General features: G+C 38.2%; 3 protein-coding genes and 1 pseudogene across 4 annotated transcripts; 2 read left to right on the top strand and 2 right to left on the bottom strand.

Annotated features, from left to right (window-relative positions):
• Positions 1–2,323: 2,323 nt before the first annotated feature.
• LOC136266087 (uncharacterized) lies at positions 2,324–6,391 on the top strand. 2 transcript variants are annotated; one of them, XR_010705905.1, is made up of 4 exons: positions 2,324–3,479; positions 3,529–3,679; positions 3,729–5,254; positions 5,303–6,391. XR_010705905.1 is itself a non-coding variant. In XM_066061050.1 (3 exons), the coding sequence occupies exons 1-3, from the start codon at positions 4,874–4,876 to the stop codon at positions 6,110–6,112; spliced, it is 1,140 nt and encodes a 379-aa protein (XP_065917122.1). In that variant the 5' UTR covers positions 4,823–4,873; the 3' UTR covers positions 6,113–6,388. The 2 variants fall into 2 exon arrangements, 1 of the variants encoding a protein (XP_065917122.1); XM_066061050.1 differs by lacking the exons at positions 2,324–3,479; positions 3,529–3,679 and having other exon boundaries at positions 4,823–4,894; positions 4,946–5,254; positions 5,303–6,388.
• On the bottom strand, positions 6,261–7,892 carry LOC136266086 (uncharacterized; annotated as a pseudogene).
• A 1,246-nt stretch (positions 7,893–9,138) lies between these two features.
• LOC136265974 (uncharacterized) lies at positions 9,139–26,367 on the top strand. Its single transcript, XM_066060914.1, has 7 exons — positions 9,139–10,246; positions 11,619–12,291; positions 17,795–18,124; positions 18,186–18,333; positions 18,389–18,490; positions 23,784–23,921; positions 24,910–26,367. The coding sequence occupies exons 2-4, from the start codon at positions 12,073–12,075 to the stop codon at positions 18,267–18,269; spliced, it is 633 nt and encodes a 210-aa protein (XP_065916986.1). The 5' UTR covers positions 9,139–10,246; positions 11,619–12,072; the 3' UTR covers positions 18,270–18,333; positions 18,389–18,490; positions 23,784–23,921; positions 24,910–26,367.
• On the bottom strand, positions 21,347–26,751 carry LOC136265972 (uncharacterized). The gene is made up of 16 exons (XM_066060912.1): positions 26,222–26,751; positions 25,983–26,167; positions 25,845–25,914; positions 25,705–25,788; positions 25,551–25,655; positions 25,338–25,484; positions 24,903–25,198; positions 24,650–24,763; positions 24,046–24,190; positions 23,768–23,931; positions 23,632–23,711; positions 23,128–23,579; positions 23,001–23,066; positions 22,784–22,946; positions 21,631–21,769; positions 21,347–21,580 (listed from the first exon to the last, which is right to left on the bottom strand). The coding sequence occupies exons 7-12, from the start codon at positions 25,131–25,133 to the stop codon at positions 23,258–23,260; spliced, it is 1,056 nt and encodes a 351-aa protein (XP_065916984.1). The 5' UTR covers positions 25,134–25,198; positions 25,338–25,484; positions 25,551–25,655; positions 25,705–25,788; positions 25,845–25,914; positions 25,983–26,167; positions 26,222–26,751; the 3' UTR covers positions 21,347–21,580; positions 21,631–21,769; positions 22,784–22,946; positions 23,001–23,066; positions 23,128–23,257.
• Positions 26,752–26,824: the final 73 nt, after the last annotated feature.

Below are 26,824 nucleotides of genomic sequence, written 5' to 3' on the forward strand. Positions count from 1 at the left end.
GTTCTGTAATTCGTGCAGCCGCTCTTCGTACCTCAGGATCTGCAGGACCTTCTGGTCTGGATGCTTATGGCTGGAGACGTTTGTGTTCATCCTTCAAATCTGCCTCTGCTGAACTTTGTTGTTCCATTGCTATTTTAGCTCGTCGTCTGTGTACATCATTTGTTAATCCTGAAATTGTTTTGCCACTTGTGTCGTGTAGACTTATTGCTTTGGATAAAAATCCTGGTGTCCGTCCTATTGGTGTTGGTGAGGTAGTTAGACGCATTATTGCCAAGGCTGTTCTGTCAATTATTGGACCTGATATTCAACGTGCTGCTGGTCCTCTACAGCTTTGTGCTGGCCAAACTTGTGGTGTTGAAGCTGCAATCCATTCCATGAGGTCCATTTTTGATGATGAGAAATCTGAAGGTTTTTTACTTGTTGATGCCCGTAATGCTTTTAATTCACTTAACAGGGCAGTAGCATTGCAAAACATCCAGTATACATGCCCTGCTTTTTCGACCATTCTAATCAACACATCGTTTTCCAGCACCATTATATGTTCATGGTGATGTTATTTATTCCAACGAAGGGACTACTCAAGGGGACCCCCTTGCTATGCCTTTTTACGCCTTGTCTACAATACCTCTTATTCGTAGATTACCGAACAATGTCACTCAGGCATGGTATGCAGATGATGTAAGTGCTTGTGGTGAAGTTTCACATCTGTGTCTGTGGTGGGACCAGCTTTCATTACTTGGACCACATTTTGGCTACTTTCCTAATGCATCTAAGACTTGGCTTGTTGTCAAAGAACAGTACCTGAATCATGCTCAATTGCTTTTTGCCAATACTTGTGTCAATGTAACCAAAGACGGACGGCCTCATCTCGGAGCTGCTATAGGATCTACTGCTTTTGTTGCACAGTATGTTTCTAATAAAATCACCACTTGGATTAGTGAATTAAAGTTATCATCTTTTGCCATCACCCAGCCCCATGCGGCTTACTCTGCCTTTACACATGGACTAGTCAGTAAATGGTTATTTGTTGCTCGTACTATACCTAATGTCGATGATCTTTTTCATCATCCACTTGAGGATTGTATTAGACACAGCTTCATTCCATGCAGTAACTGGCCATCTACCACCCAGTGATTTAGATAGAGACTTTTTGGCTCTTCCCACTAGGATTGGTGGTATGGGTATTATCAACCCTATCAGAATGTGTGCTTTTGAGTTTACTGCCTCTAACAAAGTTACCAAGCCTCTGCAATCCCTTCTGTTATCTCAAACCAGCACTTTCTCAAGTGATATTCGTGGTGAACAGTTTTTAATAAAAAGTGAAATATATCGCATGAAATTTTCCTTGACATCTTCTAACAAAACATCTATACTAGAAGGGGCTACTAGTAACTAGTCTAAAGAGATCAATTGAACTAGCTTCTGAAAAGGGAGCTTCAAATTGGTTATCTGTTCTGCCTTTGCAGGACTACAATTTTTCTCTTCACAAAACTGCCTTCCATGACGCTGTTGCGCTTAGATATGGATGGGATCCTGCCAGGCTTCCTCAACATTGCGCCTGTGGAACTAAGTTCACTGTTGAACATTCCTTTACTTGTCCCAAGGGTGGCTTCCCTTCTATCCGTCACAACGAGATCCGTGACTTAACAGCAAGCTTACTTACTGAGGTCTGCCATGAGGTGGATGTTGAACCACATTTACAACCTATTACTGGTGAGCAGTTCACCTTAGCCTCATCAAACATCGAAGATGGTGCTCGACTAGATATTTCAGCCAATGGTTTTTGGGGTGGCCGTTGTGAGAAAACTTACATTGATGTTAAAGTCTTTAACCCACACGCTCCTAGTAATCGTACCACCAGTGCCAGTGCCATTTACAGAATACATGAATTGTGTAAGAAGCGTTCATACGAAGCTCGCATACATGAAGTTGAACAGAGTTCCTTTACTCCTTTAATCTTTTCAGCCACAGGAGGAATGGCTAACGAAGCAACCATGTTTTACAAACGCCTTGCTTCCTTGCTATCAGATAAATGGGATTCAAATTATGCTGCTGTAATGGGGTGGATCCGGTGCTGCTTGTCCTTTTCACTTTTGAGGTCAGCAATTAGGTGTCTGCGGGGTTCTAGATCCTCAAAGGGCTCCTTTGGCCACTCTTTAGGATCAGCACCAATTGACCTCATTCAAGTAGAGTCAAGACTCCCATTAATTAAGCAGTAACTTATTGAATTATTTTTTTCCTTTCTTTGTATGTTTAATTTGTTGTTTCTATTATTATTATTCAAAAAAAAAAAATTGCAGATCCTGGCACATAGTGTCGTCATCTTCGCGTACATGCTTGTCAGACTAGTCAGTAAAGACTGATAGCGCCACGAGGATGTTCACAGTGATACGAAGATGAGCCTTCAGGTTGATTTACATTGTCGTTTGTATGATTATTGAAGTTTGTTTGTTTGAAAGGCCCAGGCTTCGTTTTTGAAATGCTGCTGTATTTGTACTTGTGATCTCAGCAAAAGCAAAGGGCAAAACCATAGGAGAAAGCTTACATCGTATAATGAAGAATTCTCTAAACTTCAAGAATGTTTTCTGGAGATTTGCAACGTGAATATTCATGATTGTAATGAATTTAGGGATGATTCTGTCGTCTGCTATGGACGCTTACAAGTTTTGAAGAAACTGGTGGAAAATGAGAAGGAAACAACAGAATTGAAGCAGCAATTGTCAGTTTCGCTCCAGAGATTTGTGAGCAATGTTGGAAGCTCCCGTAAACGTACTGTGCCACCAGACTCACAGACTCCTAGACCGAAAAGATTAAACAGTCGACCTAAACGAATCACAGATCCATTAAAAGTTTCAGTATGTTGAAGCCTTAATAATATTACCTCATATCAATTAATTACAGAAATATTACATTTGTAGTGTACTGTATACTGCAGACTTTTATTGTCTGTTTGTATTTAAATGGCCACAAGGAAATGAACTATCATTTCGTATTTCTTATTGTGTTCATGTAGCTGATGTATTGGCTTAAGCATTGCTTTGAATTGTTCTACACAATAGGTGCTGATTGGAGACAAGCGATATGATATGACACCAACTCGACTGTCACCAGTGAAAAGGATTGCAAGACGAAATTATGTTTCCTTCAGTAATACAGTCGTAAAGCTACATTCTGCCAAAATTATCAAATCACTGAGCTTGATTATCAGGAGAGAATTTAAAAACATATGCTCAGATCAACATTCATCCATATTGAGAGGCAATTCCGAGACCATCAAGACGTTTTCTTGGATGCAAATATGGGATGAAATACAAAAACATGTGCCAACTTTACTATCTCTGTTAACAGCTATTACTCCAGCAAACTGCCAGCTGTTAGTTTGTACAATAGTTTCTATGCTGTTGAAGAGGAGACATCAAAGAATGGGATTGCTGCAAAAAATAATATCATTATTTTATGCGAACGGAGTCCATAAGCAGGTGATTAAATAAGCAATATTGTGGTTTATGAATTATAATTTTTGTGCAGATATACAAATGCTTGCAACCACTGATGTTATGCCAATCACACAATGAAGGGCACACTTAATGTGATTGATGGCATCGTAAAAGGTTATGACGACCTTCCTAAATCATGGCGCAGTGATTTGATAGAACGAATACAGCCTGAGCAAGCACAGGTATCATTGCAATATCATTTTTGTGTCGTTGTAATACTTTTCTGCATAGAATTCAGATATTCATAACTTGCTCTATCCTGGGTTTTTTGAGACGTTGGATAGTGAAAGTGACACTTCTGTCGTTTCACCTCCATACAGCTCTCTCAGTGAGAGTGACTCATACAGTCTGAGTCAAAGTCAGATTGATTTGTTATTTGATGATGGTGAGGATGAGCAGGCTGATGAGCCAGCTAACATAGCACCACCTGCCATTGGTGACACAGCAGAACTGCCCAGTTTGGGAGATCTGTCAACTACGATTGAAGAACTGTCTGCGACACTTATGGACATTTCTTCTAGTGTTCCCCAAACAAGTACTGACTTACCTACCATTGGCGAGTTGTCAGCTACTATACAGGAATTGTCTGTTGCTATTTCGCAGATATCTAGTAATGGTGACGCTTTGGCATTCTATCATTCTCAGCCAGTCAGCTTACCTCCAGTTGGCCCACATCCACAACCGGTCAATTTGACTCCAGTCAGCTTACAAGTCAGCTCAGATCCAGTCAACTTACAAGTCAGCTCAGATCCAGTCAACTTACAAGTCAGCTCAGATCCAGTCAACGTACAAGTCAGCTCAGATCCAGTCAACTTACAAGTCAGCTCAGATCCAGTCAACGTACAAGTCAGCTCAGATCCAGTCAACTTACAAGTCAGCTCAGATCCAGTCAACTTACAAGTCAGCTCAGATCCAGTCAACTTGCAAGTCAGCTCAGATCCAGTCAACGTACAAGTCAGCTCAGATCCAGTCAACTTACAAGCCAGTCAACCTACTAGTCAGTTCAGATCCAGTCAATTCACATCCGGTCAGCCAACAACCTCAGAAGTGGTCAGGATTCAAACTAGTAGGATACAACATCGACAAAAATTTTCGACAGTTGTTTTATCGTCACAATAGGCAAACCATCTCTATGCATGCCTTTCACATGTATGCTGTCAAAGACCGGATAGACCTATCATCACTGTCAGATGTTGCACCTTCTGATGCTAAGGTTGACATCACTAAACTTTTAATTCACCAAACTGATATTGATGGACTTAACAAAGATGTGATAACGCTATTGTCCAGGTTAAATGATTGTGTTAGAAAATGTAACTTTACTATGTTGCTCCTTTGATGTACAGTGGCACATCAATAGTAAATACTCTGAAGAAATGTCTGCAAAATCACAAGTGGTTGGTAATAGCATGTTACAACTAATATTATTCTGTTAATCTTATAATTAGGTTCCTATTGGAGTTTTTCAACGAAATGAAAATAAACTCGATGAAATAATGGAGAAGTTACATGAATATGTTCCAGCTACAAATGTAAAGAAGTATTATGACCTGTTTGATGATGGGTGTTTAATGGAAGTGGAAGAAGAAACGTTTCACCAAATATTGTTTGGAGGGGACCAACTCACCGTGGCAAGAGCTAGAGGAAGTCGTAGCATTCAGTGTGACCATGTCACCAGTATAACCTCCAGAAGGGATCGTTTAGAGGGTTTGTTGCCGGTTGTTGAAGACTGGCATGCAAAGCAATGCTTACTTAAGGTAACGGATACTCCACGAAAACATGACACCGATGTTGTATTTTTATAGGCTATATGGAAACATTTTTACAAGAAATCATCTTCATCTAATATGGGCACCTTAGCACAATTGAAGATCTTATTGAACCGTGGAGCATCTTTAGACCCAGACAATAATATGAAAGACTGTGAAGACTTTTTAACAGTAGTGCTATATGCTCACGTCAATGCTGCTGCAGAAAAACTGTTGTCGGAAAGGTCTTATGAAAATGTTGAAGATTTGTCCAAGGCCATAGTGCAGAACTACATTTGCTTCGATCCCATGAAGAAGGTTGACAGAGGTGACAAGGTGCACTTATATGCCACTCAACTCATGACCCTGCTACTCTTTTGGCATGCATTTAATGATGCTGTTAAAGAAGGTGACGGTGACAGGGTTATTGATTATTGGAAATTTTTACTGGTAATTTTTCGGGTGAAGGGGCACAGAAATTATTGTAAGGAGTCTATAATGATGTTATCACAGTACCACTGTTTACTGTCTGATTGTATGGCAGCTCAATTAAAATGGTCAAGGTTTGTTAACACTCAAGGAAGAATTGGGAAAAACGTTTCATGTGATTTACATTTGGAGCATCTCAATAAGCGATTGAAAGGCTTGATTACTGGTTTAAGGTCCAATGCTGCTAGCAAGTCTGAAGACTCAATTTATCCCTGTAATGCTATTAACAGAGCAGCACGGTCAATTGGTGTGTTACATCACATTTGTAGCAACTTTGAGGAACAAAGTGAAATCAGAGAAGCCATTGTACACAACCCTCCCAGTTTTACAAAGGACATTGAAATTGTACAAGAGGTATTGAAAGAAGTCAGTTTTTAACAAATTCTCTGCACGAAAACACTCTAATTTCCACAATTTTAATGCTATATTACAACAGTGCCCCACTAATCATCTTAAAGATTGGATAACAGAGCAAATCAAAACTTATAGACTATAAATTGTTTTACATACTTGTATCTGACATGCATTGATTTATCAGTTTTTACATTCTTTACAAGTACAAGACAATAAACAAACATCACAACAAGTACACTTTACAGTTTCTGTGTGTTGATACATGATAAATGGGCTTAATAGTTCTTTACGCCTGCAGTTGTCCTTGTTTTCGCAGTATTCTTTCATTGGCTTTGAAACATGAGAATACCCTTTGTTATTTATTAAAACAGCCCGAGACACTTTCCTGTCTCTGCCAGCCCTACCAATCTCTTGTACATATTGCTCTAAATCACTTGGAGCTCCCCAATGATACACTTGGCGAATATCTGGTATATCAATTCCCATGCTAAATGCCGTGGTAGCTATCAGAATACGAAGTTTTGATTGAGTATCCCTGAACAATGACAAGACTAATTCTTTATATGATAACTTCGATGGTCTTGTGTACATAGACACCAAACGAAACTCTAAGAAATTAGGATAACGTGGTGGCTCAGTTATAGCTTTGCCTAACTTGTCAGTAATAGCTAAGTATAATTCAACACAATCTAGGCAGCTCCTACAAAACACCAAAGTTTTAGGAAAATCTATTCTCTACTTCTTCAAACCATTGCACAAAGTGTCTACCAGCATATCCAACTCCATGGAAGGTACAAGTGAAAGAAAAATATCAGGTCTGTTAGGAGACACTCCTATAACAATCGGATTATGTAATGACAGCCTTTCTTTTACAATCTCAAATGTTGCATGTGTGGCAGTGGCTGTTAGAGCCATAAAATTGACATTGCTTGGTATAATGCTACGTAGATCACCCAGAGAGGCATAAGCTGTTCGGAACTGATCTCCCCTGTATAAAAATATAATATAATTTAGTAAACATCGCACACTTACTTACCAGGTCTTGACACAGTGTGCTTCATCCACTACAACACCAACCAGATTTTCTTTATACGTCCCTGATCTAAGCACATGGCGGTAATGGGGATTACAACCAATGTTTTCAGGGCTTATATACACCAACTGAACTTCTCCATTAAGTACTCTTCTCCATGCTGTAGGATCTTTTTGTCCTTCTCCTACGAACTCAGCACTAATACCCATGTTCTGAAATTTGGTTTGCTGATCCATCATAATGGCAGTCAACGGGCTGATACACACAATTATGCTTCCTTGCTTTCCTGTAGGGCTTTTATATTCACACTGCTACCAACACTTGAACCCTACCTCGAATTCTATCAAATATCAGTGGCAGGATGGCATATATTACCGATTTCCCATATCCAGTTGGGAGAGATACGAAGACGTCATGTCCCGATAAAAATCTCTGGATTGCTTCTACTTGCTTCTCTTTTAAACACAGGTTAATCTGACGCGACGCATCTTCTATCATCTCCTGAAGGCTCATCTTCGCATCACTTTGAACGTCTTCGTGGCGCTATCAGTCTTTACTGACTAGTCTGAAAAGCATGTGCGCGAAGATGACGACACTATGTGCCAGGATCTGCAATGCGTCATTCGCACCTCGTTAGTACGCCTTTCTTCGTCATCTTCACCAATCAACATCCCCAAAAACTGGGGAGTAGTCAGAACCAAACGGCTATTGGAGTTTCACCAGACCCTTTTTTTCCGCCGACCATCACTCAAAAAAGGAAAAAAAGCGGTCTTCGTGTCACGCATAATGTCTGCTGCAAGTTCATAACATTACGTCACTTAACCACAAGCGCCTGTAAATCGTGCATAAGCACCTGGTATCACGTGAGGCCTAGTGGCGGCAAAGTTTAAACGTGCTAAAGAAACATGGAAACTACTACAGTGGATTTGTGGAACGTTTAGAGCCAGTGTTACAATCACCTAGGATTGCTACTACCACCACATGGGGAATACGCACTTCACTTTCACTCACGGCTGAGCATCTATGGCTGTACAAATGATGCTGGCAGCAAACAAGAGTTACTTGAGGATGGTGATGGAGAGAAGGAAAATGACCCATTAATGGTAGAGAATTATTTGTCATGATTTTATCTTGGTGATGGAGTTGGAAAATAAGTTAGCAGGTTTCAGAGGTGTGAGGGCCCAGTTCCCCTATGTACCTAGCTCCTGGATTTCATGAAGGGCTGAAAAGCTAGTCTAGTTGTAAACAATGATTGAGCTAGTTGTAAAAATTAGGCAAAGTAAAAGTATATACATACTAGCATTGGTACCTGCCCTACGTGCAGGACCCACATTTTAATACCGGGAACAGAGACCAAGCATTAAATACCAGCACTGCTCTATGTAGCATGCATAATGATGTTGCTTCTAAAGAACTTGTGCCATCATGCAAGTATACTGAAATTAACAAAGCAAAACACTGAAGCTGTTTGTGAATTTGACATAAATGTGGCTCAATTATTCAGTGAGTCTTCCCTTCAATGTGCTGTAAAGCATTTGTACCCACAGAGACAACTAATGTAAGCAGGATTAGTGAAATAGCTGTGCCAGGTCATGCAATTGCACACGCAGTTCCTCAGTGTGAACTATAGCATCTGTATGGTGCCAACAATATCATTAAATTTTACAGATGCTGTGGTATTGTTACTACTTGGCACTTCATCAAGTAATGCAATCCCAGTCTCAGGTTAGGGCTGGTGGTAAAAAAAAGAAAGTATTTTAGCCACTAGGTTTCATAAATGAAATGTATGTTACACTCTATGGTGTATATATAATCATGCTTGTGTTTTACATTTTCAGATGAAGCCTTCAAAGCTCTATTGGACCCACAAATTTGGTGATATAGTTGCAGAGTTTAATAATACACCCTTTACAATAGTGAGGACTCAGTATTTAGATTGCCAGCATGGTAGGCATTACTTTGAAAAGTATGAATGCAAGTCTGATAGAGTTTGCTTGCAATTGACTCGCAAGTTTGGTTGTCCAGCACATGTAGTCATAAAAGAATTTAAAGTATTTCCACAGTTTTGTGTTGAACTTGATGGGATGTCTGCTAGGGCTATGCGGAAAGTAAAGGAAGACAAATTACACTCTCTTAAGAGTGCACTTGCAGAAGGTACTGACATTGAAAGTGTTTGAAGGTTTTATGTCTTCCTACCAACAAATGAAGCACACCAGAAACATTTCATTGGACCTATTGCAGGAGTGGTGCAGAAGGTCAGTCCAGTGGTAGCAGCAAAAATTGAAGAATTAGTGAAGGAAGGATATTCAGATGTTGCAGAAGTCCAAGCAGTTTGTGAAAGCAGAATTTAGGGATCAGCTACCTGACAAAACCAACCGTGCATACTACCCTACACCAACTGACATACGAAACCACATGTACAAGGCCAGGCTTGGTTTGCAATACTCAAAGCTAGATCAGGTAAATCTACAAGAACTGGTTGCTCGATGGGGAAATGAAAAACAGAACGAAAAGTTTTTCTTCAGACCATGTAGTGACCAACAGTCACAAGATGATCCTAATGCCAGTGAATCATTATTGTGGGTTCATCAGGTAGCTTGGCAGCAAGAATTGCTGATCAAGTATGGAAACTATATTTCCCTGATTGATGCAACATACAAAACCATGAGATATGAGCTACCACTGTTCTTTGTGTGTGTCAGAACCAACGTTGGATATTGTGTTGTTGCTGACTTCATTGTGCAGTCCAAATGTGCTGTATCTATTAAAGAAGCACTGTTAGTTCTTCGTTCATGGAATCCTCCATTTTTATGTCCGATTTTTCAGAAGCTGAGATCTCAGTATTAGAAAAAACATTCCCTGGTGTTACAGTGTACGGGTGTGACTTTCACCGTGAACAGGCGTGGACCCGTTGGATTCAAGATCACAAGAATGGTCTCAGTGTAGATGAAAGAGAACAGTTATTGTCACTGCTACGTGATTGTGCATGGGCTCCTTCTGCTAGTGAATTAGCTTGTGACTTCCACTACAAACAGTCATTGGAGAAACTACAGAAGTCTACTGTGTGGAAACAGCATGAAAATGTCCGTAATTGGTTGGTGGGCTCATGGCTTAATTCCCCCAAGGTGAGCTTAACCTCTATAACAAGTCACATATGGAATGGTAGGTACACTGATGGGAGTGTGAAACTAAGTAGGATGGATGGTAATTGTTGGCACAAACAAATAACATTTTCAGGATGCTTTTTTTGGTGAAATGTCCCTAAGTTTTATCGCACAAAGGGCATGTCGGCCTTCTTAAACATCTACACTATTGTAGTCACCACTGCATGCATGTATACAGGTCATCATATTTTATATTAATGCAGATCTACCAACTAAGATTATGAGTTAGGGTATTGCATGGGTATAACAATTGCTCACCATATTTTCTGGCTCAGTCTAAAGCTATGCAATATTCTTGAACTAAATAGCACAAAATATGCTACTGTAGACATAGTCATGTTTAATATAAATAGCTTGCATTTCTGTGCAAGTGTATTCTGTAGTAGGGCATATGGCAGGTACAGTATGTTAAATTAATAATCTATAGTTGATGTAAGTGTGGTGTATTAATGAGGTATGTGTTCTATTGAAGAGTGTAGGGTTGTTGAGGAACAGTAATCATGTATGGTATTTGTGCTAGGGCTGGGTGATAGTGAGTTTTTCAATGTCTGAACGATAGTAAGATGCTGTTCACGATAGACAATAGTATAATGATAGTGACAATCTACTTATTACCTTCACAGAGATATGCAAGGAGGGATGTACTTTTGGATATGTTTTTGTCTAAGAGACTAAACAGGTTTTTTACCCTGGTTTGTGTTCCCAAATATTATTTTACAATTGTTTTGCATGAGTATTTCAATTTTTTATTTATTTATTTTTACATTTTAATTACTGTCTGATAGTAATTTTTCAAATGATAGGTGATACACGATAGCAATACCATCCTGATATTCTGATATGTTCATACTATCCCCCAGCCCCAACTGTGCGTATGTTGTGGAATCTTGTGCATAGGGTTGGGAGGTATTTAGGTATTAGTAGTTAAAAAGGTATTTTTCAGATACCGAAGTGGTTTTCTAAAAATACCGAATACCGAATTTGATGTAGTAATTAATTTTTGGCGGTTTAGTGATGACCATACGTACATGAAGTCAAGCCTCATACAACCGTAATTACGCTGTGGACAAGCACAGAGCTGTGAGTGCATGTTGAAGTATTCACAATGGTTTTTACTTTTTGGGATACTTCAAAACTTACTTTGTGGCACAATATTATTGTTGTTTCATTTGTTTCTTTTTAAAAAATGTGGGTATAAGTGCAAATCATAGCTTACCCAAGTTTAAAAGGTATTTAGTGATACCGAGGTATTGCTCCTAATACCGTACCATTCTTCAAAAATGCAATACCGCCCATCCCTACTTGTGCATATTATATCTTCTTTAATTTGTAGCGTTGGGCTTGGGAATTTCGAGATCACAACTTCTATGTAGCTGTAGATACTAACAATGGAACTGAGGCCATGAACAAACTGTTCAAATACAAATTCATGCCAAGGAGGAAATCATTCACCTTATCCGCTTTAGTTACACAGCTGTCAGACCGCTTTTTACCTGACTTACACAGGAACTATGTCCTTCAGAATCTAAAAGGCTCACCAATGTATAGAGAATATAATGATGTTGTCCCCGATTACCTGCATGGCAAGCCACGGTCAGTTGTTCTACATTGCTTAGAAAGAAAAGCTAGGTCAAATCGATATGATGATGAGGACATTGTCTTAAGTGATGAAGATGGAATATTTAAAATTAAGAAATTGGATACCTTTAAATGCACAGTAAATTTTTTGCAACCCTCTTTCTTGTACATGCAAAGATTGGATACGATGGCACCTGCCCTGCAAATATATGTTTGCAGTTATTAGCTTGAGACCAGAATGGGGTTGGAATGCCCTACCAAAGAGTTACAGGGAAAGTCCTTACCTTCAAGCTGACAATGATGCCATTGTGCATTACTATGGTGATAGTGGAGACAGTGGAGAGCAGCAGGTGCAAATGGTTGAGGAAACTGATGCCACTTTGAGTGACAACCAGTGTAGTACACCTGCTGATATTCAGAAATCTCAAGTATGTGTTCACACACACACATATATATATATTTATAGACTCAACATTACATGACATGTACACTATGATGTATGTTTATACTGGCCAACAATGAACATCTGTGTTTGTGCCTAAACATTGCCCTGAATAATTAACCTGATAGTATCTGTTTGTATTAGTGGCTGTACTTGGCTGTCTTATATATAACAAACACTGTCTTCTAGTTTAATACTTGCAGTTTTGTATGCGGTATAGTATTTGAATGTTTGAATTGGAAAGGATAAAAATTAGCCTGATTTGTCGAAAGCTTCAATTTATTAGGGCTGAGCAATTGTGAAATTTTGTTACTTTCACGATTATAGGACGTAACATCACAATTGTGGTAACTATCATGATGTTATAACTCACATGTATCAATAGCATGAAATTAAATACACGACCATGTTCAGCACAATTAAAATCATGCACAGTTACAGTTTAACAGTAACGAATAAAGTATCCTTAGAAATTCTATGGTTTTTAGTAGGTGGACTTTAACTATGTCGTAAGATTTATTCACAAAATGAACTCTCAGAAGTGTAGGCTTGCTTTCTGGACCATGTTCAATTTATTAACACATATTTACATGTGATATCACAATATCATGGTTATTTATAATATTTATCAACATCATGATGTTCAGAGACAATTACAATTACAATTAATCCCACAATTGATATAATCTCCCAGCCCTACAATCAAGACACACGGTAGTGTGTCGTGCGGCCCAAGAAGCCGGCGTGCCACCCGTGAGTATATTAACAGGAAGAAAGAAAACGCAATTTTCACACCTATGTAGCTCTGTGATCCCTTATCCAATTGGAACCAAATTTGCTAGAGAGGTGTCGGCCAGTAAGGGGAGTCTACACACCAAATTTGAAGAAAATCGCTCCAGCCATTTCCGAGATACGAGCGAACAAAATTTCGTTTTAATTTCTTCGTTTTTTTCTTCTTCTACTTCTTCTTCATTTCTCACATTCGCAAAATCCGCCATAAACCACGAATGCGTGCTCGGATCGGGCTGAAATTTGGTACACTTAAAGGGCTCATTAAGGCGGATCTGTGTACCAACTTTGGTAGGAATGCGATGAACATTCACGGAGTTATGACCGATTATTTGCGTAAAATAAGGTCGAAGGTCTGTCACGCCTACAGGGTAAACTCCTTTGAGGAATCAGTTGAAAATTGATATGTAGATGGAGCAACCATCGTAGGAGTGCCTTTTTGTGGTTTGAAAGGAATTGGGATAAAGACCACGGAGATATGACACAAAACCCGACCTGTGTCAAAATTACGCAATCGATTTTTATGAATAAAAAACTATTAGTTTTCGTATCTACCAGGCAAACCGCTTAGAGCAATGAGCTGAAAATCAATATGTAGCTGGAATAATCATCATAGAAAGTCCTTGCAGTAGTACAGAAGAATCGAATTACAAACCACTGAGTTATGATTCGAAAGGCAACTACGTGTAGCAAATGCGAGATCGAGATACTCTAATAGAACAGTCACCCTAATAAAGCATTCAGCTGCATTTATAATTTACTCAATTATATTGCATTGCAACTTATTCTGTACGGAATTCAGTTACAAACAAGTCACCCTGTAGTCAGATCAGCCAGAAGAAGGTACCTAATAGAGATGTCAGCTACAAAGAAACCATCATGTAGAGAGTTCAGCTCAAACAAATTGCCCTGTAGAGAGATCAGCTAGAAGAAGTTACCTTGTAGAGAGTTCAGTTACAAATAAACAATCATGCAAAGTGTTCAGCTACAAACAAATCACCCAGTAGAAAGTTCCGCTATGAACAGATCACACTGTAGAGAGTTCAGTTAGAAGCAAGTCATGTTGTAGAGAGATCAGCTAGAAGAAGTAACCTTGTAGAGAATTCAGCTACAAAGAAACCACCATGTAGAAAGATCAGCTGCAAACAAATCACCTGTAGAGAGTTCAGCTAGAAACAAGTCACCCTGTAGAGAGATCAGCTAGAAACAAGTCACCCTGTAGAGAGTTCAGCTAGAAGAAGTCACATTGTAGAGAGTTCATCTACAAAGAAACTACCATGTAGAGAGTTCAGCTGCAAACAAATCACCTGTAGAGAGTTCAGCAGGAACAAGTCACCCTGTACAGAGATCAGCTAGAAACAAGTCACCCTGTAGAGAATTCAGCTACAAAGAAACCACCATGTAGAAAGATCAGCTGCAAACAAATCACCTGTAGAGAGTTCAGCTAGAAACAAGTCACCCTGTAGAGAGATCAGCTAGAAACAAGTCACCCTGTAGAGAGTTCAGCTAGAAGAAGTCACATTGTAGAGAGTTCATCTACAAAGAAACTACCATGTAGAGAGTTCAGCTGCAAACAAATCACCCTGTAGAGAACTCAGCTACAAACAAATCGCCCTGTAGAACAGCCAGAAGAAGTTACCTTGTAAGGAGTTCAGCTACGAACAGATCACCCTGTAGAGAGTTCAGCTACAAACAAATCACACTGTAGAGAGTTCAGTTACAAAGAAACCACAATGTAGAGAGTTCAGCTGCAAAAATATCAATCACTCTGTAGAGAGTTCAGCTGCAAATAAATCACCCTGTAGAGAATTCAGCTACAAACAAATCACCCTGTAGAAAGGTCAGCTAGAAGAAGTTACCTTGTAGAGAGTTCAGCTACAAAGAAACTACCATGTAGAGAGTTCAGCTGCAAACAAATCATCCTGTAGAGAGTTCAGCTATGAAAAGATCACCCTTTAGAGAGTTCAGCTAGAATAAGTCACCTTTTAGAGAGTTCAGCTACAAAGCTACCACCATGTAGAGAGTTCAGCTGCAAAAAAATCAATCACTCTGTAGAGAGTTCAGCTAGAAGAAGTCACCTTGTAGAGAGTTCAGCTGCAAATAAATCACCCTGTAGAGAATTCAGCTACAAACAAATCACCCTGTAGAAAGATCAGCTAGAAGAAGTTACCTTGCAGAGAGTTCAGCTACAAAGAAACCAGAGTTCAGCTGCAAAGAAATCACCTGTAGAGAGTTCAGCTAGAAGAAGTCACATTGTAGAGAGTTCAGTTACAATGAAACTCCCATGTAGAGAGTTCAGCTGCAAACAAATCACCCTGTAGAGAACTCAGCTACAAACAAATATGCCCTGTAAAAAGATCAGCTAGAAAACAAGTCACCTTGTAGAGAGTTCAGCTAGAAGAAGTCACATTGTAGAGAATTCAGCTACAAAGAAATCACCTGTAGAGAGATCAGCTAGAAAACAAGTCACCTTGTAGAGAGTTCAGCTAGAAGAAGTCACCTTGTAGAGAGTTCAGCTGCAAACAAATCACCCTGTAGAGAACTCAGCTACAAACAAATATGCCCTGTAAAAAGATCAGCTAGAAAACAAGTCACCTTGTAGAGAGTTCAGCTAGAAGAAGTCACATTGTAGAGAATTCAGCTACAAAGAAATCACCTGTAGAGAGATCAGCTAGAAAACAAGTCACCTTGTAGAGAGTTCAGCTAGAAGAAGTCACCTTGTAGAGAGTTCAGCTGCAAACAAATCACCCTGTAGAGAACTCAGCTACAAACAAATATGCCCTGTAAAAAGATCAGCTAGAAAACAAGTCACCTTGTAGAGAGTTCAGCTAGAAGAAGTCACATTGTAGAGAATTCAGCTACAAAGAAATCACCTGTAGAGAGATCAGCTAGAAAACAAGTCACCTTGTAGAGAGTTCAGCTAGAAGAAGTCACATTGTAGAGAATTCAGCTACAAAGAAACTACCATGTATAGAGAGTTCAGCTGCAAACAAATCACCCCGTAGAAAGTTCAGCTATGAACAGATCACCCTGCAGAGAGATCAGCTAGAAACAAGTCACCAAATTCACCTGAATTGTTGTTATTAAAATTTTTACCATTAACCTACCATCACAGCCATTTCTTGGCCGCCACCTTGGATTTCACATCTTTTTTCACCATAGCCTTTTCAAGGACTGCACTCCTTTTTTTACAGCTTGGCTGTTTTTGATTAGATTTATATATCCACCACATACATATATTTACTCGCTGTAAAAAAAAAATAAAAAATTAAAAAACCTGCTGAAAATACATGGTAGTTATGTAACTGTTCACCCTCACTGGCTATGTTATAGTCATACCAACGTTAACATTGTGTAATCCAGAACCTCTGCGAGTTGCCATGTATCAGCCAATTTGTATTGTAAATACAGTGGAACTTTCCAGTCTGTAAAGGACATTGGCTTCCTCATTCAGGACATGAAAACAGCTGCTGAGGTCCCTATATAGACCTTCGTCAATGCAATTTTCCTTCTAGAAAAGAGCATGGCACAATAATAGTAAAATTTCATCAAAATAATTTGGTCCCAAAGTGTGTGTTAAATGCAGGTTCGACTATAATTCACTGCACAATCTGACAGTTTAACTACAGAGGTGACAACAACCCAGAATGCCATTGAGTGTATGAGCCACATATTTGAAATGTGTTTAAGACTGCATCATAAGCAAGTCAGTTACATGTTTCAGACTCCCTGTATTCACAGGCTTTAGCCTCCTCGCCGGTCCCTAGTGGGATAGCATAATGTATAAGTCCTTAAGCTCAAGTTGTTTAACTCAAGACTTTGGTGTATGTCACAAACATATAGCTTAAGTCTACTTCATGACCTTATCAATAAGACCACCTCATTATAGTGACTATGTTAAGTAAGTCCCAAATACAGCTATGGTATACCGTATAGCCTAACAGCAAACGGTTATCAGAGAAAATTTTTATCCTTAGACCTCCACAATATATAGTCTAATACATAATTTATTGGGATTGCTCGCAAATCTGCAAAAAAAAAAAAATTGAATTGGTAATATTGCCCCATCAAAATATTTATTATTTGTGACTGGGCCTGCAAAAACAAGACATGTGGGCACAAACTACACCCTATCACATAACAAGTCATATCTCAGTGATGGAATAGAATATATTTGCATTCTGTAACTTTTATTATAAAGTCAATCAAATGTTTAATACAGGCTAAAAATTGTATTACCATAGCACAGTGGCATAAAAGATAATGGACGAAAGTTTGAAACAGTAGGATGTACCCACATGTTCTGTTTTCGCAGGCCTGCATGGTCATATTTCATGACCTTTTGAAAAGATCACTTTGTATTAGACCATGTTAAGTAGGTCCCAAACATATATAGCTGAGGTCTACTTCATGTCCTCATCAATAAGACCTCCTCACTATAGAAGTAGCCCAATTGTAAACACAGCTAAGGTGTGTTTCATGACCTAAGACTAGCTTCATTATAGTGACCATGTCTAGTATGTAGGTCTCACTAATGACGAGTACTTTCTTTCTTGTGACAAAATCCAGCATAATGTGTTATTGCATGCAAAAATGATTGTAATGTTTCTGTAGATGACCTGTGAGTAAAGTGTACATTATGTGTAACTGTGTGCAAAGCATATCTCAATTTAGCCAATTGATTGTGCTTTGTCCTTTAGGGGGGAATCAAAAGACAGCTCAAAACTGAATCAGTGAAAGCACGCCAGATGTTAAAACAACTGGAAATTTTGACATACAACATGGATAACATTGATGTCCTGGTCAATTTTAACCAGTGTTTGAAAAAATTGTATGAGGAAACCCAAAGTAAAATGCCTAAAAAAGAAGGGCTGCTTTGTCGTAGAAGAGGGGATACTTCAGTAATTATCTCAGGGAGGAAGATTAAACGAGCAAGAACAACACTTCAGTGCTCAACACTGCCCAGATGCAAGCGTGCTAAGCAATCAAAAGCGAAACAAAGAGTTGGTTTGAAAGCAGAAAAGAAGAAGGTATTACTGGCCATATGACATTCATTTGAGAATGTTAAGCTTTGTGCTTTTTTCCATGCAGGTAGCAAGATTAGCGAAACAGAAAGCAGCACAATCAGCAATAGTGCAAGAAGAGGAAATGGCTCAAGAGGGATTAAATAGATAGGAAGCAGTACAAATGGGACAGGGGTTGCAAGAGCCAAGTATTGTTACAGCTGGAACTAAAATAGGTATGCACTGATGACCTCAGTGATGATATATCTTTACCTTTATATACATGTATAGGAGGAAAAGGAAAATGTATTTGTGGTTAATGCACTGGATGCCTAGCAACTGACTGCGAGAAATGTGTCAACTGTGTGGATAAGAAAAAATTTGGAGGCCCAGGTAAGAGAAAGCAGCATTGTAAGGAACGACAATGTCAAGGATTGTATTAGTGTCAAGTACTGCATCAAGGATTGTAATATTAGTGTCAAGTATTGTAATATTAGTGTCAAGGATTGTAATAATGTAACTTGATGATTAAAGTTCGTTCTACATAACAGTACATGTATAACACTAATTATACTAATGGGATGTAAGATAATGTAGTATGTAATTGTGTTTTTCCTTTTCTGAGGTTCCACTGTACGGTGGAACCACAGTGGAACCTATCTAAGACGAGACTAAGATTTTTTGGCCTTAATAAGTGGGTGGTTGCTTTAAATAGGTGATTTTGAGAATTAGCATACCATCCAATGAAATACTCACTGAAATGAGCTGTGCTATTGTTAAGATTAGGATGAGGGGTTTCCAACAACATGGGACTTCTTTACACTATCCAAGAAATCCATTAAACGTTTTAAAAGCTGGATTATCTACATAATCGGATATTTTCATTTCTGTCAGTTCACAATGGGTACAAGTGGATTTACATAACTATTACTGTATTTGTTAATTAATGACTTGTCGTGGTGACTATGATCGATGACTATATGTAGCTGCAATGACTATTTGGAGTAAATAACTGCTAGAAGTTTCTGTCCAGATTGTGCTCCTGTCAAAATTGTGCTCCTGTCAGGCTCCAGTGGTCAAGCAGAAGTGAAAACATCTCTGATGAAATTTTAGCATATTCACCAATATTTATCAAATTGTTAATCCACGAGAAATATTTTTGAATATTGGGATCCTTGTACATGATTTCGGGTTGGCAACCCCTTGAGGATTCACTAAATTGTTTTGTCAAATCTGTTAAATTATGTGTTGAACGCGAAGTACCATAAACAGGGAAAGTTTTGCATTCTTCATGGTTTCAAAGCAAACAGCAAAAGTTTCTCTGCTAAATAAATATTTTTGCAGTGTAGTGGTAATTACCAAGTAGCCAATTATCAGCACTTGTAAACTATAGAGGCTACAGGGTATATGAAGGCTACCAAGTTTCACAGTGGGCTGTTGTATCCTCTAAAAAATTTCTTACAATCGTTTTCATTTGGTGATTATTGTTGTTAAAGCGTTATACAAGCCATTCTGGTTAAGCATAGAATTGTGTAAAAATATTATATTGGAAACCAGTATGCTTTTACATCTAACCTGCATGAATATCTCCTGAACGGCTGGCCTCATCTTTGTAAAACTTCTGTGAAATGGAGTTATCCAAGGACTGCACCTTCCATAAAAATTTCACAAGGAACTGACAAGCCATCATGAAGTTACGTATAAAATCACATATCATGCCAATAATTGGTCAATCACGGAAGTACAGTTGCCAATAATAGGTATCCCATGCCGATAATTGGCACATGATAGGCATTGCATTTTCCTCATAACAAGATGTTCACTCACGTGAGATTATTAAACTTTGGTGCACTAAGAGACAAAGGACTGCTCTGTTAAATGGTTCAAACTGGAAGTTCATATGCCATTGAATTAAGGAATTACAATTGCGTGATGAAATGGTGCTGATAATTGGCGACTTACGCTACTACAAAGCTATGTTTAAGCTTTACCATAAAACTTTCACCATGAATAGTCTCAGTAAATCTTAACTGCAAAACTTTCTTTACGATACAAATTAAAGTGCTGTATACAAGTACAGGAAATACCTGGATTTGTCATGCAATACATTAATTACTCAATATTAAATAATTGCATTACTGTGGTAATGCAATACCCCTGAACCCTGCCTCTAAGTCCTATAGCACTGATTTCAAATTTACCAAATTGCTGGAGCATTTACAAATAATTATTATTCTGTTGAAGTATAAATTTAAATACCTGCTATACAGTGGTACCATTAAACATTACTCTGCTGTTTGGTATTGAAATTTGTTGAATGGTTGACACACCTTCTATTCCTGGCCATGTACATGTAACTACGATTTCCATCCCACTCTGTCCCGTATTTACTATTGCCACTCTCTATCATTACAATATACATGAATGAAGGAATGCTATCCATATCAAATCAGGATTATGCACACACTATAATACATAACCCTGAAAAATGTGTGTACACTGTTTAAAGGATTTGCCAAACTAACCATGACACCAACAGTTTTGGCCCCCACTATTTCCACTTGCATCTAGGCGGACCATAAACATGCATAAAAATTGATATTGGACAAGGTATGCATTATAATATAGCTATATCTTTAACATATATGAATAGCACACTACTTACTTGTGTTACTATCTCTCATCATTACGATCAGTGCCCCTATGGACATATACTCGCGGAAAATTAAACAAGCACGTGCATTGAAGCAAATAAAGTGTGATGGTAATAAAACTAAATTTCTTCAGCATAACTCACCTCCATTAAACTTCCTGTTATCAAAGCCATCATAGAAGTCAGCTTAATTTGGAATATTAGCATTTCTGTGTAACTAATCAGTATGCTAAAACCAAGAGTACATAATAATAGAGTAGGGAGGAGAGTGTCTAACTTCAGTTGATTCACCAAATTCACTGTGCTCAGACCTTGCACAATCAACTATAACCACCAAAGGTGACAAATGGCTTGCTCTATGAAGGAGGTTGTAGCACTTCTACTGCTTCAATTAGGAAATATCAACAGACTTCTGTTCACTTAAAGGTATTGATTTATTACTAGAAGTTTTATGGATTGAAGTAGGAAGGTTTGAGCACAGTGTGTTTGTATGGATTATATTGAGAGTTAGACACTCTCCTCTCTCTTCTATTATTATGTACTATACTCTTGCTAAAACGTTCTGCTGATGATCATATCAAACTCCCACCATCGATTCTCTCATGTCTGTCATTTACTATTGTACAATTAATTCTTACTACACGACTTGTTGTGCCGCTTACTATTCTTATTGCAAATGTTTAACACACATATGACACTGTAATGTTATGTAGACTCTAGTTCAGTTTCTTCATTACTGCAGGAATTCTCTTGATACACACTAAGTCGAGGTATACTTTGCACGTGCCTCTTGTATGCCTCCACCATTCCAAAAGCTATCTCTCTTTAATCTGATTCATAAAAATATGCAAGTGTATTTTACAAATGTTAATTCACTTACTCGTATGGTCCTTTTGGCCTTTCTAAATGCCTCAATTTGTATATCTTGTGCTCATCTTGCAGGATAACAGTGGAGGGATCCCATTTATTGCTGCCGTGGAAATATGTTTTTTTGGCCACATCGTTGTTCTTTTCCACAGCTACAGTTTGTTCATGTGTTATAAATACAGACCATCTATAATCATAATTAATTACGTACCACTTTCATGCCTCACTTCAAAGGGAAGAGGTGTATAAATGCTATATAGCACTGCTATCAGTGCTCAGGATAGGTGAGAGATAGTTTGATATACTACCTCTCTCATTAATGCATTCCAGGCATTCCTAGAAATCCTATGATTTCTTTTATGAAACTTTGTAATTTTCTGTGCTATAATATTATTGTGTAGTTTCAAGTTATGAATTGAGTAGTTTGTTTTGTTGAATGAAAATGTCACTGATTAGTTTATATTTTAATAGTGAGTAGCTAGCATGACATCATGTGGTGCTTAATGGATTCATTCTTTAGTTTATTTGTGGCTACTACAGTAAGTACTTAGTTTCATGTGGCTAGAAGACACTACATAGTACCAGTATCAGTCCTGTTCAAAGTTTTGTGGTAAAGTTAATGTAAATGTACAGCTAGCTAATGAAATCAAATCCACTGAATTGTGGTGGAAATTCACAACTTTTTTTTTGTCAACTGACCAGATCCTCCCTAGCCCACCTATGGCACACAAATAAAAATAGGAGGCTAGATAGCTGGTCTGGCCACACGAGACTAGTAAGCACTTAAAATGTTGTGTGCTCGCATTTTGCATTCTGCAGGCTCTTTGAGCTTTTACCACACATATTTGAAGTGCCTCGTTTATAATTTCTTTGCGATTGTGCTCCCACGATCAAAACTTTTGCATGCTCATGATATCACACTACGTTTGGCCACAAGAACACTTTTTTTGTTGTTCTTAACCACAATCAAAGTTAACATGGCCCAATATACACTTGCATGCCTGCCATTTACCAAACTTGCAGTTGAGTCACCCAAATGAAGCATATCAATTTTAACATGGGCACTTTTGATTTGCCTGATAACACTCGCGCTCATGTGTATAATATTATTACCACAGACAAATTACTCCTGCCCATGTTACAATTATTGTATTATATCTACTTACATTGACAACTGAACTGCTTCATGTTTCCATATTTCCTGATTACTGTATGAGCATGTTCCACCATCACATGTATATACGGAGTGATTTTATTGGGTTGGTATCCATCGGCAAGGGCATACTCTCCATTCCCAATTTTGATAAAATGTTTTACCCAATCTATAGCCTGTGAGGAAAACAATCCATAACCATTATCGACACCTTGTGATATAGTTCGTACCTTTTTATGCAAATCAGCACGTTCTGGTGTACGTGAGGAAATTGTTGTGTAAATACTACTGAAATCCTAGCAATGTTATGCATACATCAGTCATTTATTATTTTATGCAACACAAGTATGTACGTACTTCCCATAATTTCTTCAGATCTTCAACCATCTCACTTGGTTGACAGACACCAAATTTTGATGGCAATTGATATAGTAGTTTCTTTTTTGCTGGTCCCATAATTGATGGCCATTGCAATTTTTCACCCTTTTTAGGTGCCCAGACATAAAAATGCACCCCACACTCTTTTATACTCTTCACAAGGTTTTGGCCCATCCTCAGCGTTAATACTGCTTTGCCCTCTATCATGTGCCTCATAGTGATCTTGGGCTACAGCAGTATCAACTAGTGCTTGGATGAGCATGTCCATCACCCTCAGTAACAAATGGAGCTCATCTGGAACAATGTGGTCCAGCTCTAATTCCAGCAGGGGTGCATTTTTACATCCCAGAGATTGTGTCCTTGCATTTCTTTTAATGGAAGCAAGTGTTCTTTTTTTGGGTTGTTCATGAATTCGGACATTCATTTTGTGCCTGGATAATTATTCATCTTATATATGTACACAGTAAGACATTTTGTTGTGACCTGTCTACATCCTTTACTTCACACCAAATACATGAATGCTGTGAGCTGGCTGCCTTCATCCCCATTAGGTTTAACAGAAACTGTGTTATAAGTTTGCATATCATAATTCTAGTATTGTGCATATACATATTCTCACTTTGTAATCCGCACAGCATACTACCTCTACAGAATATGTTATGCCATCTAATGTGATTTCTCCATCATCTGCCAATGAATTGATGGATGCAATGGCATCCCCAAACCCATCCCGCAGAGCTTCATAACTCTCTGATGTCTTCAGGACTGCGATGGTATGCACTTCTGCATGTATATAGTACAATGCATATAATACTGTACCATCAGTTAGCACTTTTGTGTATGCAGTATCCACTTATTATTATGACTGCGTAGCACAATGATGCATGTACCTCTTACCATAGCAACTAAGAGTGCTGTCGTCTCTTAGAATACTGAAAGACAGTAAACAGAAGTTTGACGTTCTGCTATATTGAGCCCCATCCCCAGATACTTTGACTAAGAATGACTGGTTCTCTTCATAGTACAGTCTATGCTGTTTGATCTAGGATATGAATAGATGTCTAAATGTATTACTGTAAGCACTGGTAGAAATTTAAAGTGTCATTTTTTCCCTATAGTTTTATAGATTGTACAGTATGACCTCTCTTAACAAACTCTCCAAAATTAAGGACACAATAGAAAAAAATCTCCATAATAGCAAAAATGTCTCGAGAACAAGGAAAACTTCTATATATATTATAGCAAAAAATAGCCAAAAATTATGGGTCATAAAGTGTCCATTACAGAGAGGATACAAATATACAGTGAAACCTGGACACCTTGGGACAGACCAAAAATGTCCTGATTATCAAGATTTCCTGATTTCCATATATGTATGACTTTAAGACTATCATAAAATGTCCAGGTGTCCTTATTAACAGGTTTCACTGTATATGTAATGAATTAGTATCATGACCACTAACCACAAAGGTTTACTGGATGGCACTGAATACCTACGTACCTCATCTGCTGCATGTAGTTGAAAAATGTCCATAAAATCAAATTGGGCACCATCATAGGGACCAGGTGTCTTGCTTATTGTTGGAACTTTTATTCCTTTCTTAAATTGCTTTAGCTATAAACATGAAATGCGATACAATTATTGTAAGTTTCATTTTACAGTGTGTATGTGTGCATGTCAGTCAGTGTATCTGTATATGAAGTATGTGAGTATGTAGGTATGCATGTAGGTGTAATTGAATATGCTCATTTACCTTGTAGGATCTAGGGAGATCTTTGAACAGCATTGATATTTCATGATAAAATTCCATGGAAACCCCATGTTTCAATAAATAATAAGTCAACACAGCAATGTGATTCTGCTCAACATTGGTGTTTTCTTCATCCACCACGACTGCTGGATTGTATTGTTCTTCGGTGCTAAGTTCCAAGGATTTGATATAAAGACCGATTTCAGCCAACGGTGCTCCCAAGCAGATTTCCATGTCCTCTTTTATTTGAGCACGGCGGCATTGCTTCTGTCATGTTCCAACTTGTTCATAAAGGTTCCCTTGAATTCAGAAAATTAAATGTTATGCACTGATATAAATTATTGCATATCTCCACATATCACTTTACTTCACAATAATTATGCATTTTGTATGCTCTAAGGTAACAATTAATGCCTTTGTAATAATTTAGTTACAGACCTGAGTAAGTGTGAGGTTTGATGTGCACTGTCTTGTATTCAACTTCATTGGTAAACAGTAGCATGCTTGTGCTGTGATCCAGTAAAGCTTTATGTTGGGGATACCCTGTAGATTTGCATGCAATTCTATACTTCTTCATGCAGGAACCTGTATGGAAAGGGAAAATGTAGCTGTCAATAAAATAAGTATAAAAACACTTGTGTAATTAGACACCTGTATGATTCAGTGGCCAATCTGGACTCTACAGAATCTACATCAGTTTTAAGAGCGAGAACCTGTCATACGTTGTACAAGACCCTTGACACCATTCAATCACGTCTATACCCTCAATAATCACATCTTAAATCTATCTGATCAACATACTTACTTGGGAGTAATCCTTAATACATCACTATCTTGGTCACCACACATTTCTAGTATTGTTACTAAAGCATCTAAAACACTTAATTTCCTGAAACGTAACTTAAACAAATGTTCAGAACAAGTTAAAGAATCTGCTTATCTAACAATGGTCAGGCCACAACTAGAATATGCATCTGACGTCTGGGACCCTCACCAAACTGGAGATATTGTAGAGCTAGAAAAAGTACAACGAAGAGCAGCACGCTGGGTAATGAATGATTATGGTAGACTTAGTTCTGTCACCTCAATGTTAAATCAGCTTTCATGGCCAACTCTCCAGACTCGCTGCAAATTATCTCGACTACAAACTTTACACAAAATTTTTTACCAACAAATATCACTTACAATTCCTCCATACTACCTACCAACATCACGATCCACGAGACAGTACCATCCACTGCACTACATCTTACCACAAGTGTCTACCACTGCACACCAAAATAGTTATTTTTCAAGAACAATTAATGATTGAAACTCCTTACCAGTAGATCTTGTTGAAGTTGCAGATGCTGACATTTTTAGAACTGGACTACAATCATTATTGTAATTGTGTTACATGTATTCGGGCAAATCTGAGCACACCAGCAGGGCTGACTGCTCAGTAATAATTATACAACCAAGTACTAAGAATAATACGAAACGCGGTTAAAATTACGTCATAAATAATTAATAATTAATGTTTGAGAAAACTACGAGGCCTAGAGACATGAACTAACCGGGGATAGATTAGCCTGTGAATGAAGGCACAAACGTATAATCGTCGCTCCTGTTTGTGCTGATGACTTGACCATACGTGTAATTCTATATAACGCCCAGTACCACACCCTTGCTTAATTACTTACATATTGCGCGAAGAAGATTAGTGATGCCCGTGCAGGAGAGCCAGAAGCCACTTGTGTAAACAAGAAGATTACAAGTAAGTTTTTATGTTTGTAACATCTCAAGTCTCCATGCCAGCTGCCAGTGGATTCATTCACGTAAATAAACAATACAAGAAAACATTAAACTGACATATGCCACGCTCTTTATAATAAGCTTACAGTTACATATAAAATACAAGTAAACAATTTTGTCTTGTGTAGCTG

Source organism: Dysidea avara, chromosome 9, assembly GCF_963678975.1.
Source record: "Dysidea avara chromosome 9, odDysAvar1.4, whole genome shotgun sequence".
NCBI lineage: Eukaryota > Metazoa > Porifera > Demospongiae > Dictyoceratida > Dysideidae > Dysidea > Dysidea avara.